Here is a 13,503-nt window from a genome sequence, read left to right as displayed (position 1 = left end):
GGCTGGTTGGCTGAGTAGGGTGGCTGGTGTACATCTTGAGAGTGCCGTTGTGATAAATCGACGTAATGGTATAAGCGTTGTTGTCGGAAACAGGGTTGTTTCTACCATATGACTGAAGACTGTTTATGCCTCTCGCTTCCAACGCGCCGTTGTAACAAGCCTGTCGTTTAGCCACAGCAGCAGATCCATCCGGCCCTTTGGCCGCCAGGAAAAGGTTTGGCGCGACGGGAAGGTCGTGCTGCGTTGAAGGAGTGATTTGGCCGCCAAGCTCATCGCGGACTTTTCGAGTGAGCTATTCCGGGCGCGCTGTACAAAGCCGCATGCCAGCGAGTGGGCGAGTGCACTGCATTCCTTTGTGAACACTTCGCGCTTTGCTTCCCTGTCGCATTCGTTGCCCACTAGCATAACGGGAGCTAGGCCAAAACCGGAGCCATTCGATGGTGCACTCGGCGGCGAGCCACGGTATGTTGGAGATCCGGATGCCTTGACCCGTCTGATTTGATGGTGAATTTTTTAATGCGGTTAAAAGACGACCGGGACGAGATGCTATATACCAGTACGAAGCCCTCGCCTCGTATCCACTGGTCTCGCAGCGCCGCAATGTATTCTTCTTGGCCTGCGGTGTTAAGCACTTCCAGCATGCATGACTGTGAGTCAATCTGCACCTGCTTGCGGTATGATTGCTCTATGGCCGGTTGTAGGTTTCGATGAAGTGGTTTAGACAAGCTAGAAATATAGTTAGTGGTTGACATTTGACCGGTGTGGAGGGGCCCACCTGGATGGTCAAGGCTGTTTTTCCAACGCCACTGTCGCCCAGCACCACGACCTTGTACAAAGTCATTTTTCCCGCCATTGTGGGTGTCCGGAGACTGCTAATCTGCTTTCGAGTCGGGGGCAAGATGCGAACCAGAGGGTTGGGACCTCCAAGGTCCACCCCCAATTCCAGACCAGCTGTAACTGCGAGCTGTTTCGAAGAGCTGAACCCGCTTTCACCGCTCACGGCCTGCGCACCAGGTGGTGCGTGATTGCCGGGCGGGTGTGAGCATACGCACAACCTCGGAGGGAGCTCCCCATAGAATGCTGTGTTAGAACAACACTCGTCGTCCGGTCTGAACTTTGCACAGGAACCGCAGCCGGAACATTCGCGTAGATTGTTGAGATATTCTTCGCTCAATGTCTGTAACTCGTTTTAGCCTCTTGAAAACGGGAATGAAGACATCACTTACCGTCTGGCTATTGGTCACCGCGAGGGTCTGACTGCTGCACGACCCAAATTTGTTCACATCAGCTTGTATTCCTAAATCCCCATCTCCACATTCGCTAATATTGTTGAGATTTTTGACTTCCGTTGTGGCGTGGGAAACTGTCTGTAACTTGTCTCAGCCTCGAGGAGACGGCTAGTAATAAAGCCTTTACTTACCGTCCGGTTATGGGGCTCTACGAGGATTATTTTTGAAGTAAATTTCGATGGGAAGACCAGACTACGAAGTGTACCCCTATTTGGCATAACGTGTTCGATATATTTTCCAATTTTGGGAACCCAACGGAGGCTCACAAATGAGAGGAGGAGAAGCGAGGCCTACAAATGTCAGCAAGAAAATGGATACTGGAAAGCTTTGACATACAAATTCCACAGTGTAAGTGCCGCGACAACTTGCGTTACGAAATACAGCGGCACCGACGAGAATAAGGGATACTACAGAATAATTATCATTTCACCGACGGACGAGACGGACGTGATGGACGTGACGGACAATGTGGGCAATGCGGTCAATGTGGTCAGTGCGTTCGTTCCACAGCCCCGCTTCGACAACACGACTCCCGCTCGAAATCTTAGGAACTGTCACAGTTCAACGCCACCACGCATAATGAGTCTCAAGATTAGCGCCAAGACTGCTGAGGCACAGGCCAGAGCTGGACTTAACTCGACTGAGTGGAAGCGGTTCCTGGTAAGCAGGGATATAAGCCCAGCGTAGTCCTTGTTAACAAAGATCGGCAGGCCGTCACAAAGCAAGAAGCGGAAAGACTTGCCACAGATCATCCGGAATGGACTCGTTGGACTCAGGTTTATGCAGACACCCAAGCGGATATCCAAGAGCGTGTGGTTAAACAGCTGCTGGAGGAGAAGATACATAAAATAGATGTTGACGTCGTTGACTGGCGCATGACACAAGTCGTGCGGAAGGTCCATTGTTAGTTTTGATATTATCATGGTTACTATACTGTTACTAAGTTAAGCTTCAGTGGCAAGAACTCCATCGCACAAGGAAGCAAGCAAGCCAACCGATCGACCCCACGAGCAGCAGCCCCCAACTGAGCAGCCATTAGCTCCAACCAAGCCAACCGATCGACCCCACGAGCAGCAGCCCCTGGATGAGCAGTCTATGACTTCAATCAAGCCAACCGATCGACCCCACGAGCAGCAGCCTCTGGCTGAGCAGCCACTAGCTTCAAGCAAGCCATATGATCCCGTAAGAGAAAGTGCCGTGCAGAATGGATAAATAGCCTATGTAGACCCCTAAAAGAGGCTAGCGGTAGATTAGCAAGGGGGATGTGGCTGTCTAAAGATTGTTTTAAATGCCCTAAGTAGTTCGGAATAACGCTTATGCCGCTCTAGCAGCAGCCTCGCTTTCATTGTCTCCCTGTGCATAAACGTGCAGATTTGGCAGCAATCATGCAACAAACGGAGTCCGAATCGCTCTTCCATTCGCCGCGAGTCGGCGGCTGCACCCGGTGTCCCGTCGCCCACCATCCCCCAATATATTGATGGCGCTGAGATAAGGATCAGAGACAGCGATCGCGTCAGCAGTTTCCTGGCGCTGGGTACCATACGCCTTCGGAGCTTATCGGGGATGACAGCCCCGATCACTAGATTCAGAATGAAATACGACAGGTTCTAGCTTTTATACCACTATTTTAGACCATAGATATTAGGTAGAATTAAAACGTAGGCGAGAATTAGAGAGGGGACTCTAGGGCGACTATTTAGAGAAGGTTATTAAGGAAGTTAGTAAACGCATTTACTAATAAGATAACAAAAGAGTTCTGGAGTTGGTTTATATAATCTAAATTCATGAATCACGCGCTTACCGGTCGCCATCGCCCCGAAGAGCTTTATTACTATATAGATATTCGTGGTGGGCTACTATATTTGCATTAAATTGAACTATTTTGAATGGGCCTTCACTTCGTAAGAAGATAAGGTTGGAAATAAGAAGTTCGCCAATGCGCTGCTAAATGAGTGGATCACAATGTCAATAGCCCAGTAGGAAACTTTCTCCCAGTTTAAAGAATGAGGTCTATCTGTGAAGCGTATTTCTGGTACATCTTCTGGTTCTCGGTCCGTGAATATTTCCAAAGAAGAAGCTCAAATTTCGCCGGCCAATACCCACAGAACTCCTAGTCTATGATAGCTACAATTTCATAGGTCTCCGGGTGTACCATAATACCGTGCTGGCCAAGGTCGATGTGACATAATGCATACTCTGGGGCATCTGAACGCTTCCGAGGCCACTTAGATCTTTTTTCCTGATACATAATCCGACTCGGTGGGAAAACGGGAAGTGATGGATCCACACTTCCCATGAAGTCTCGCCGGAAATTGTTGAGTTGAGGCAATATACTTTAATTCATAGTCTCCTCTACTTTTGCTACAGCGTCGGCCTTCTGAGAGGGATCGATCGTACTGAGTTGAACACCGTCCGAACGCTTTGTCTGAAGATGGAGTAATCCGTCTTTCATGTAGATGTTTTCAAACTGTGGTACTGGAATCTTTGTGTTCGCGGCAATAGATTGAAGCGTAGCTGCTTTATTTTGCAATCGCTCTTGAGAATGGCGAGGCCAAACAGGTTCTCCCGTATATAGGGACCGAGGAAGTTCTTCTTCTCGCAGTTCTCTCTTGGTGAAGGTCGAATTTGAGAGTATGTAGTGGCGTTCGGAGCTGTGCCAGCACAGGTCTGGAGATTCCATGAAGGCGATTGTCTCGACCAGTATGCAGCCATGAGGTGTAACTCTCGGAATTCCAAAGGAGATAAAAGGTTCCTTTACTTTAACTGCAGATGAGGTGAGCAGAGTCGGCAGAGTTAGAGTGAGCAGTATTACCTACTAAAGGGGCTTGGGTGCGGCTTTTAGGTAAATTCTAAGTAGAGACTATAGGAGGGATCGAAAGGGATTGGATATACTAATATTTGTTATACCACTCCAATGTGCACATTCTCCGACCCCGCTGTTCACGTGACCCTGCGCCGCTGTGGCTGAGCAACGTAATCGATAGGCTGAGTGGTCCCTAGGTCTACCTGGTGGCACATCTCATGGATCGTTGCGACATGCATATATTCGTATCAACCCAAAATCAAACACCGCAGAAACTTGAGGTGTTTGATTTCGCACGTTTAGCGTGCCCGGTCGGAAAATCTCACCCTCCGCGTTTTTAAAGCGGAAACATTATTCTAATACATCGCTTTCTACCTTCATACAACATCATAATGCCACCCTTGCCTCATTCATTCTTAGCATGACAACCTATCCTTATATTAAAACTGCGCGAATTTTGCTTCCGTCGGCGTCACTAACCGTAGGCGGCAAACCATAGAAAAGTAAGGAGATGTACTTTACATTTTTGCTCTACTTGCTAGTTTGGGGAGCACCAAGATAAGCAGTGGTAATGGGTGGGGAGTAAGCGTGCCGGGTGAGTAGGAGTAGGTGAGCAGTAGGTAAGCGCTGGGTGAGTAGGTGGGTAAGCGCTAGGTAAGTAGGTGGGTAAGAAGGTTAGGGATTGTAGTCCATCTTCTGGGCCCGAAACGGCCCTTCTAAAATAGACTCTTAGAGCCCATTTCAACCATGGATTTAATATAAGCCTATCTTAATAGTGTGCATTAGCAAGAACAATATCCCAATGTATATAAGTAATTTTCTTTCCTAATTAGGGAACTAAGCTGCTTATGCTCTAGCCTAAGCTTAGCTATACTAAGGTATGTATATCCTAAGCTAAGACTAAGCGACTTCTACCTATATTTAACAGGAAGGGTTAAGATAGGAACTTTACTTATTTTTGGGCTTATAGACCTACAAGGTTTAATTTAGGCCCTAATTCATGCAACTCCCTAGTCTTTGCTGGTGCTAGATCCATCAGCAATCTTATGCCACCCCCGGTTCTTGCTGGACTCGAGGGAGGAAGGATACTGGGGCATGTCTCGGGGACCAGCGGACTGACCTCAACTGTTTACTAATAGGACACCTGCTCTACACGGTGTCGTTGCCAGGCACTTGGCATCCGCTTCGCGGCCAGATGAAACCTTTTCCCTTCGAGCCGAGGCTCACACCGTTTAAGGCAAAGGACTATCTCGGTCCGCGGCTTCCCGTAGTGGGCTTCTACTAGCCACATATAGAAATCACCTCCACCTGAAAAGAGCCTCGAAGGAAGACATGGAAGCCCCAACTGCTGGTGGCGAGACGAAACTGGGGTTAAAGGTGGCTTAGACACGAGACTATGATGATGTTGCTGCCTACTGGTCTTTTCTCTGGAGAGGAGATGTCTCGCGCCTTAAACACTAATAAAGCGACGAGGTCGATTTAGCAACTATAATCTTTCATCAGACAACATGTCCTCTCCTATCGTCCTCCCTACATCCGCAGAATACACATACAAAAAGAACGAACTTAGTAGTGCTGTCAGATGTTCCTACTGCTTCGCCTTGGCTTCAAATTCCCCGCCTAGTCTAACTCAAGTATCCGCATTTCCAGCTGTTTAACCTTGGCGCTAAGATTGGCTTGGTCGACCTCGCTGTCAGCGGACATAGGATTGGAGAGCTTGGGTTTGCGTGCGAAGCCGTCTAGCTTAGACCAAGTCTTCTTCGTTGTTGAGGCCCTTTGGGCTCTCAGCATCCTCATCCTCGCCCTTGTGCCCATGTGTTTACTATAGGGTGTCGAGTTAGTCATGGTCAAAGGGGGCAAACCTCCATTCACATTTTCGTTCAAAGGTTCGATTTAGATTCATGCAATCCTTATGCCGACATACCATCTTGTCGGCGGAATGCCGAGGGGGTTTTTCAGCGCGTTTAAAGGCAAGACTGCCACGTTTAGGTTGAGTCATCTTTCGGCCCGCACGTGACTGTTCGCTTTCAAGGTTCATCCTGAGCATTGAGACAAATGCGTCGCTTATTGTCTTGCATAAGGACACTGGAAATTGCAGAATAGAGTGATTTAAAAAGCGAATAAAGCAGTCAATGTGCAGGATCATGGTATCTACATCTCATCTAAATGCCCATACATGCAGGCCACAGACTCTCACCAATGTCTAATGCAGGCGAAACTTGCTCTCAACCACCCCAGGCAATGACAAACCTTCCCCATTCATGATCGAATGAACGTAGCACTCCCCGACAAGCCTGAAGGCACTAGATCTCGTCTCGCTCGCGTGAAGGAGAAACGGAACCCGTCCGCCCTTCAATATAACCACAACATCGCCAACGCTGGCCATATTCGGCACTACGCCGACATATCCCCTCCTCGTAATCACGAACCTCCATCCGTGAAGAGTGTCCCCAAGCACAGCCGTATAACTCGTACTCTGCTTCGGCAAGGCGGTGGTCGCCATGTGTTCGAGGGCCATGGTATACATTGAAGCGAACGCAGTGCCGTTAATGGGACAGTCGTTCGTCTCCTTCGCTTTCCCTTTCTGCTTGCTATTGAGATAATTCCGTAGCGCCGCATACGACGATTTCAAGTCGAGACCCCCAGAGACCGCTACTTTTGGATACAGCACGCCGGCGACTGGCACTTTCCACTTCAAGTCCTCGCGCGAATCTCGGACTGGACTCAGGACTGCATTATCGACCATGGTGTCGATTTCTCGGAAGTAGTTCGCCCATTCTTGCTCGCCGTTCGATGTCGTGCTTATACTTTCGATGACATCCACTTCATACCCGTCTACAAGCAGCTCGTCTGTATCAGGAACGCACTTGATCTTAGCCTGTTGAGGTCCAGAAGCCGCAAACGTAACACCGCCTTCAGAGGAATCGTAGAGACTGCCCGGTCGTCGCGCCGTCCAGTCAGGAATCCAAGATGCGAATTTATCTGATTGTTGGTTCAGGCCAGCTCGGTATAGCAGTTGCATGCCTCTCCCCTGCCGGACAAAGACCCGAGCGAATTTCAGTACGATAGCTTCCAACGGGCTATCGTAATCGGGCTCAAACGCCGCCTCGTTGCCGTCAGAAGCCAATCCTAGCAAAGCGAACAGTCGATCTCGATTGAGTGTTGACTCCGAATATCGGAAGTTTTCGAGGAGCATGATGAGGCTCCATCGAAGCTGCCGAGCCTCCCATTCGCGTTGTGCTGCGAGAGACAGGAAAGGTTCCCAGGTCGATTTGAGAGCTGAAGAGTCGTGGTCCGATAGCTGAACTTGGCGGTCGACAATCTCCATGGCGAGGTAGAGTTCGTTCCAGTCAATGATCCATTTGCCGCAGACGATCTTCACATTTTGCGCTGCTACGATCTCTTGGATGATCCAGACTCTTCGGAACCACGAGAGGGTGAACACTGCTGCAATGGAAGTCCAGATGGGATTGTCTAGAGGGGGAGTAGGTTCGCCTTTCCAAGAGGCAGGGACTCTAGGCAAATCCGCTGGCCACCCATCGGTACTGGGCCAGACGTTTGAGATCATTTTATTATTCGTCTCCATGCCCTCTTCGGGATCTGTTTCGCTGCCTGAATCGTTCCCTATTTCCGACTCTACTCCGTCTGCTGGGCATGCCTCGTTTTTCGATCTTTCATCAAGTTCGGCCTTGGCTCGTACCTGCATCTGCATCTCTATGGCTTTATCGCTTCCTTTGCCGCCTTCAATAAACGCATACGTGGCGGCTGCGGACTGGAATATATTTGGCAACAGGCGAATCTGCTGCGCTTTCTCTTTGTTGTCCTTTTGGTTGATGCATATAGCATCTACCCACAACATGATCGCTTTGACCTTGTGTCGTAAGCCTCGCAGGGCTTTATTCAAAGAAAGTGTGATCCGGAGAATACCATCGGGAGTCATCAACTCGCTCGTTCGCGTGTTCGTGCCCCATACATATGATAGAGCTCGATATGTTCCAGGAGACCTATAAGGCACATGAATGATCACGCCTTGCAACAGATCGCGTGTCTCTCCTGGAAGAAGATACAGCAAGCGAATATTTCCGGAGTCTAAAGGTCGATGAGTGAATGTTTCATTATCCTTCCGGGCACGAAACTTCGGCATGCTGGTTTGATGTATCGCAGGTAGTGCTGCTGGCATGGCCCATGATATGGAGGGACCATTGAGCTTGCGTTTCTTTCGTGTAGGACCCATAAGATTTTCTTGTATTGCGCCCTTGAAGATCCAATCATTTTCGAGAGTTAATTCATTGGAATCGAAGAGCCGCCACGGGTCGACAAAGAATTCGGCAGATAAAAGGTCATCGGAATACACATCGCTGACTCGGACTAGGACCGCAACATCGGTGTTCACCTCGTAGGCATTGCCATGCATCCTGTGCTGTCGCATCTAGAAGTCTGTGATTAGCAAACACAGAAAGAGATGAAGTGATATCAGATGCTCACTCTTTCGACCTGCGATGAGGTAATGACAAATGACGAGGTCTTGCTCCCTTTGCTGACAACTACGTCCAGGTGGTAGACTGGTGGATTCGCCTCCAGTGTTTCTTTCCACTTGGGAGTCTGAGATTGACCATATTGGGTGACGAAGTCAGTCATCTGATCTAGTATTTTTGGGTCTCGTATCGTGAACGCTGCACAAACGGTTGAGCTGTTGAATGGTCTATGGCCAGATCTGCTGCGTAGACGGCTTGTCTAGTTTCTTTCGGGGTTATAGGCTTGTCCTAAGCGAGACTGCAAAGCTTTCGAAATCTACAGCCTGTTAGATGACGGATTGCAAACGAGGGAACGACGTACCATATGCTCTCCCAGGTATTGAATATGATCCCATCCATCGATCCTGTCATCCGCAAGTACGAGGCGGCGAGAATGAATTTCCTCAATGATTTGCTTCATAGGCAAACGTCGATCTCCATTGCGACTGTGGACGACTTCTCCCCTTTGAAAGCGGTCAAATGTCATTGCATCTGATGAGTCTCTGTAAGATGATCCCATGCGGTTCACACTACCCCAAAAGGGAGAAGGGATACGCATCAAATCCGTTCTTTGGGCTCGGTATCTGTTCTTCGATTTGTCTGAGTCCACCAAGTCAGCCTTTGAATAACACATAAATTCCATTAGCTTACCAAACACCAGACCCTTGATGTATATGCCCTGCTGGGTAAATGTAGAGTAAATGCTTTCCATGCTGGAACCGCTTAGAGCTGTGAATAGAAGCGAAAAATGATTCGGATCTTTGATTGCGCAGGCATCGGCAATGAGGCTGACTAGCTCGTAGGGTGGACATTGAGCCGCCGCACACTCTTCCGTCATGAGGAGATTGAGCAAGTGCCCTGTGTCAGATAGACATACTTGACCACGAACAGGATTACCTTGGATCTCGGTACCAGCGAGATTGAACATGAAGGTCTGCAGTATGTCTATTGCAACACTGACCCTCACTTCGTCGATTTGGCGGATAATAGTCATCCTGTTGTGGTACGAATGGGGTACCAGACTATGCAGAAGAGGACGGAGAATTAGCCGATACCCTACGGATACCACATGATTCTCAACAAATTTAGGAACATTAACCTTTTGTGTCCATCTCCTCTTTAGGAGACTTCGGCTGCCCGAGGAAGATGTTCATTTGAAAAATAGTACTTACGCTTTGATGAATGGAGCCTTTTCGCGGAGCGACGCCGTGTAAGCCCAATGAGTAGAGTGTCGCCCCTTCGCCTGTGTCCGATTCGTCGCTAGTTTCGACAACATGCGGCCATCAAGTCTCAAAACGCGGAATAGATCCTGCAAGGCAGGTAGATCCTCAATTGGCAAAGCTAGCAAGGGAATTTTGCCATGAAAGCTTTCTCGGATAAGCGGTTTATCAGCAATGAACCAACTTGTGTTGTATAAATCCAGGAGGTTGTCGTATTTTGATTTACCAGGACCATTCGTGATCGGGAAAATCTGTTTGCTTTGAAGGGGCCTAAGGAGCTGGGCAGCCTTGCTGGTGTTGACATCTTTCAGAGCCGTGCTAATGTCGCGAAAGAGACGGGAGATATCATCCAGCTTGGTTGAGCTCGTGATCAAGGTCGCAGTTGCAACTATCGGCGCAATGGGGTCTCCTCCCGGAGATATCAAACACCGGAAGAGATATGAGCTGGTTGGATACTTAGACTCGATTGTGATATCTCGCGAGATACATTCTTTCATGTTCGTCCAGCTAGCTGGCTTCGTCGATCGTGGTGATTCCAAATGAACGAGGATGATGTCTCTTTCACGGAATGCCGCGCTTCAACTTTTAGTACCTGAAAAGATCTTAGACAAGAGAAGACCTACCTGATAAGCTCCTCGTTCTCTTTGTATCTGGCCTCGATTTGCTCGTATATATAAGCAACGTTGTCGACATCAGGAACAGGCTCATCGGAGATGGCAATCAGGCAGCGCAGATAGTAATGGATATCTGGTTTCACGATAACGCCGAAGTAGTTCAATAGTGTCCATTCGGGGTGCTGGGGGTCCATGATAACCACCGCGGGTATGAGGCGTCCTTCATCAAGTTGGCGGTCAATCGTTGGGAGAACTGTATCTTGTAGCGACAACGATCCTTTAGCACTTTGCACTAGGCAGGCTCCGATACTGTTTTTCAGCTGGGAGCTTGAATCAAGGAAATCAGCGTCCTGCCATTTCATGTGAACTCCATCAATCCACTGAGAATAGTAGTGCCAGTTGTCTTTCAGGAGCTGAAGGACGTCCGACGAATGACATTCACGAAACATGAAAGTGAACTCCTCCGATAGAGCGAATGTCTTTTCAGTATCGCCAACCCGAGCTAATGGGGGGACAGGTATCAAAACCTCAGGAATAGAATCACTTAAGGAATTCTTGCGTTTTCTTCCGTCCTTCGGCCTGTCCTCCCGAGTTCGCAAGGATCCCGCAGGTCTTCCATGTGAGGCGCGAATTGGCGAGTCGGCTGAACCATCCTCTGAGCTCGTAGAGCCACTGGCGGTATATTGTTTATTGAGTGAAAATTCATCGAAAAATGCGACAGCGGTGTTTGTCACATCTTTATCTTCGGTATGAAGAAATTTGTCGAAATCGAAGTCCTCCAATACGTCATCTGGGATTGGATCGATCCCGGACTGGCCCGCTTGATTGGTCAGTATACTTGGGCTCAATCTTGGGCTCTCCAACGCCAGTGTAGGTTGAGTAGGTTGTGGTTTCGACTCTACATGCGGCGTGACCAAGCGCGGTACCTTTGAGAGCCCAAGATTGCTGACCAGCCAAGCGGGCCAGTCCGGACTCGAGGCAAATGCCTTGAGGTAATCGTTATGAATGACTGCAAATTTCTTCTGAAGTTGCGCAAATATCCGAGCTGCGGGGGAGTTCGTCTCACTACTTCCGGGGATGTACAGCTTCCTCCCGAGGCACCGCTCGTCTTGCATGGTTGCAAACCATAAATCAACGGTCTTGGGCGGCTGCCATGAGGCGTTATAGAGAAACGCTGCATGAGAGATGAGCTGCTCCACTGCTAACTTTTTGGGGTCGAAGTCTGCAGATTCGTGTACTCGTACTATCAAGCGGCATATTTCAGGCGCTTCCCAAGCCTTGACGCCGAGAGTCGTGAAGAGCTTGCGGCGATTTGGATCAGACTCTGCGGATGAGTCGACGATGAGCACCTCGATGCCACTGGGGATTTCAAGGGATGTTTCGCTTTTTGAAAAGAACATCGACTGCCCTCTTGCTGAAGTCCAGTTGCCATCCTGTAATGGGATCAGACAGATATCCTGTATCAAAAACATGAGTTCCGCATCGGTTGAAAGCTTGACGAGAGTTTCTGCAAGCTGTGAATGCCATGTGGATGGTTTTGTACGAAAAATTGTCGGATCTTGAGTTATCGCGGAATTGAGATCTGCCAAAAACTCCCGCGGAGAAAGTTGGGACGCGCCAATCGAGTTTGTTCCTTCAATAGCCCATGCTGGATATTTCAATGACAGGTAGCCGTCGGCGGTGTATGAGCTCAGGGTAAAGGGGATGCCGTCTTTATCCCCAAACGGATCCAGTGGTACGTGCTTTAGAGATGAAGCTTTCACCATAGTTCCTGCACAAGACTCCAAGACCGGGCTCTCTTTAAGTTGAGCTAAGATGGATGCAATAGCTGGTTCGAGAAAAGAAGATGCTGCCGTTGAAGCAGATGGAAGGTAGTAAGACCAGGCATACTTCAGCTTTCCCTTATTGAAATGGTCAACTGAGAAGAGAAATGCGTCTGCCAAAGCATCACGGATGGTGCGGTTCCATGGCAGAGTGCTTTCGATATCCTCCCGACTGGCGGTGAGGAGGAAGTCTCCCTGAAGAAGAAACTATGTGATATCAGACATGAAGCAGGTGAGCAAACAGGAGAGATCTGGTTACCTTCAAGCCATAGTTTCTAATCGGGAGGAATGCATACACGTTCTGGGGAATCAGGCGAGGCTGTTCGGGGAACTCAGCTGTAGGAAAGGCAAGTAGAATTTTCGTCTGTGGCCAGTCTGGACGCTTATGCTCCTTGGGAAGATCTTTGATAACGTGGGTCCTGATGAGATACTGGAAAGTGCTCTTTCCGGCATACAAGACTGTAACTCGATCCGCACCTTGGTGGCTCTCGGTTTTCCGAATCCTCTTTTCCCAGACCGGTTCGTTTAAATCATCCGGACGTGAAACTCGAATGTTGATCTCCTGGACACGTCGGAGGAATATAAGCAGGTTAGTATCGAATGTTAAAAGCTCGTGGATAAGTGTCTCCTCCTCATAGCCCTCCGACAGTTGGAGATAGATCGAAGTACAACCTGGCCGCGTCGGTTCAGGAAAGTCTGCCCATATAGGGGCAACCATGCCTAGAAACTCCCTCTTATCAAATTTGAATGTGAATTCACGGGATGATATCCACACCACATCCGAGGCCTTGAACACAGACTTGAAGCCAATTCCCTTTTCGCCAATGTATTCCCCGTCACTCGTCTTGCCCGACTTTGTACTGCGACTGATCGCGCATATAGCTTCCACATTTTCCGCTGTGAAACCGACTTCATTGCAATCGATGCGAAGACTTCCAGGTTTGTAGGAGAAGCTCAACGTTGGGCTTGGGTTATCGTAGGTATTATCATCGGCATTCTGAATGAGTTCCAGTAGGAAATGTGTCGATTTCTCGTATAGCTGGCTTGATAGGCTAAGTAACAGTGTTAGTCGGAGCTGCATGAAACGACAAACAACATAGAGAGTGAAGCAACGTTACATTTCAAGGCAGTTGCTCACCAGCAATTCAAACCTTGTGCCCTTGATAGCACCATTCAAGATGTGCTCGCGACCAATCTTCTCTATGAGACATCGTGCATCGCGCTGACCGGGAGTCTCCAT

General features: G+C 48.9%; 4 protein-coding genes across 4 annotated transcripts; 1 reads left to right on the top strand and 3 right to left on the bottom strand.

Moving 5' to 3' along the window:
• Positions 1–47: 47 nt before the first annotated feature.
• Positions 48–853, bottom strand: BDZ99DRAFT_558135 (P-loop containing nucleoside triphosphate hydrolase protein; the record flags this gene model as incomplete). Its single annotated transcript, XM_033727223.1, has 3 exons — positions 48–493; positions 535–683; positions 776–853. 3 exons carry the CDS (start codon positions 851–853, stop codon positions 124–126), a joined length of 597 nt encoding a protein of 198 aa, XP_033579246.1. The 3' UTR covers positions 48–123.
• Positions 854–1,842: 989 nt separating this feature from the next.
• BDZ99DRAFT_461014 (uncharacterized protein) lies at positions 1,843–2,632 on the top strand. The gene is made up of 3 exons (XM_033719517.1): positions 1,843–1,949; positions 2,000–2,192; positions 2,245–2,632. Exons 1-3 carry the CDS (start codon positions 1,869–1,871, stop codon positions 2,499–2,501), a joined length of 531 nt encoding a protein of 176 aa, XP_033579245.1. The 5' UTR covers positions 1,843–1,868; the 3' UTR covers positions 2,502–2,632.
• Positions 2,633–3,138: 506 nt separating this feature from the next.
• On the bottom strand, positions 3,139–4,158 carry BDZ99DRAFT_461013 (uncharacterized protein). Its single transcript, XM_033719516.1, has 2 exons — positions 4,102–4,158; positions 3,139–4,052 (listed from the first exon to the last, which is right to left on the bottom strand). Exon 2 carries the CDS (start codon positions 3,967–3,969, stop codon positions 3,625–3,627), a length of 345 nt encoding a protein of 114 aa, XP_033579244.1. The 5' UTR covers positions 3,970–4,052; positions 4,102–4,158; the 3' UTR covers positions 3,139–3,624.
• A 2,137-nt stretch (positions 4,159–6,295) lies between these two features.
• On the bottom strand, positions 6,296–13,503 carry BDZ99DRAFT_518138 (uncharacterized protein; the record flags this gene model as incomplete). Its single annotated transcript, XM_033725265.1, has 8 exons — positions 6,296–8,521; positions 8,578–8,694; positions 8,929–9,206; positions 9,258–9,628; positions 9,779–10,402; positions 10,450–12,470; positions 12,523–13,315; positions 13,382–13,503. The coding sequence occupies 8 exons, from the start codon at positions 13,501–13,503 to the stop codon at positions 6,296–6,298; spliced, it is 6,552 nt and encodes a 2,183-aa protein (XP_033579243.1).

The sequence above is a fragment of the Mytilinidion resinicola genome (assembly GCF_010093595.1).
Source record: "Mytilinidion resinicola strain CBS 304.34 unplaced genomic scaffold BDZ99scaffold_6, whole genome shotgun sequence".
Classification (NCBI taxonomy): Eukaryota; Fungi; Ascomycota; class Dothideomycetes; order Mytilinidiales; family Mytilinidiaceae; genus Mytilinidion; species Mytilinidion resinicola.
The sequence above is the reverse complement of the archived record's forward strand: the minus strand, read 5'-3'. Positions and strand labels throughout refer to the sequence as shown.

Bases quoted from the DNA above. Each gene is read 5' to 3' on its own strand.
- BDZ99DRAFT_461014 (XM_033719517.1), top strand. From the start codon at position 1,869: ATGAGTCTCAAGATTAGCGCCAAGACTGCTGAGGCACAGGCCAGAGCT. The intron at 1,950-1,999 runs GTAAGCAGGGAT...AAAGATCGGCAG, and splicing joins CTGAGTGGAAGCGGTTCCTG to GCCGTCACAAAGCAAGAAGC. The intron at 2,193-2,244 runs GTTAGTTTTGAT...GTTAAGCTTCAG, and splicing joins AGTCGTGCGGAAGGTCCATT to TGGCAAGAACTCCATCGCAC.
- BDZ99DRAFT_461013 (XM_033719516.1), bottom strand. From the start codon at position 3,969: ATGGAATCTCCAGACCTGTGCTGGCACAGCTCCGAACGCCACTACATA.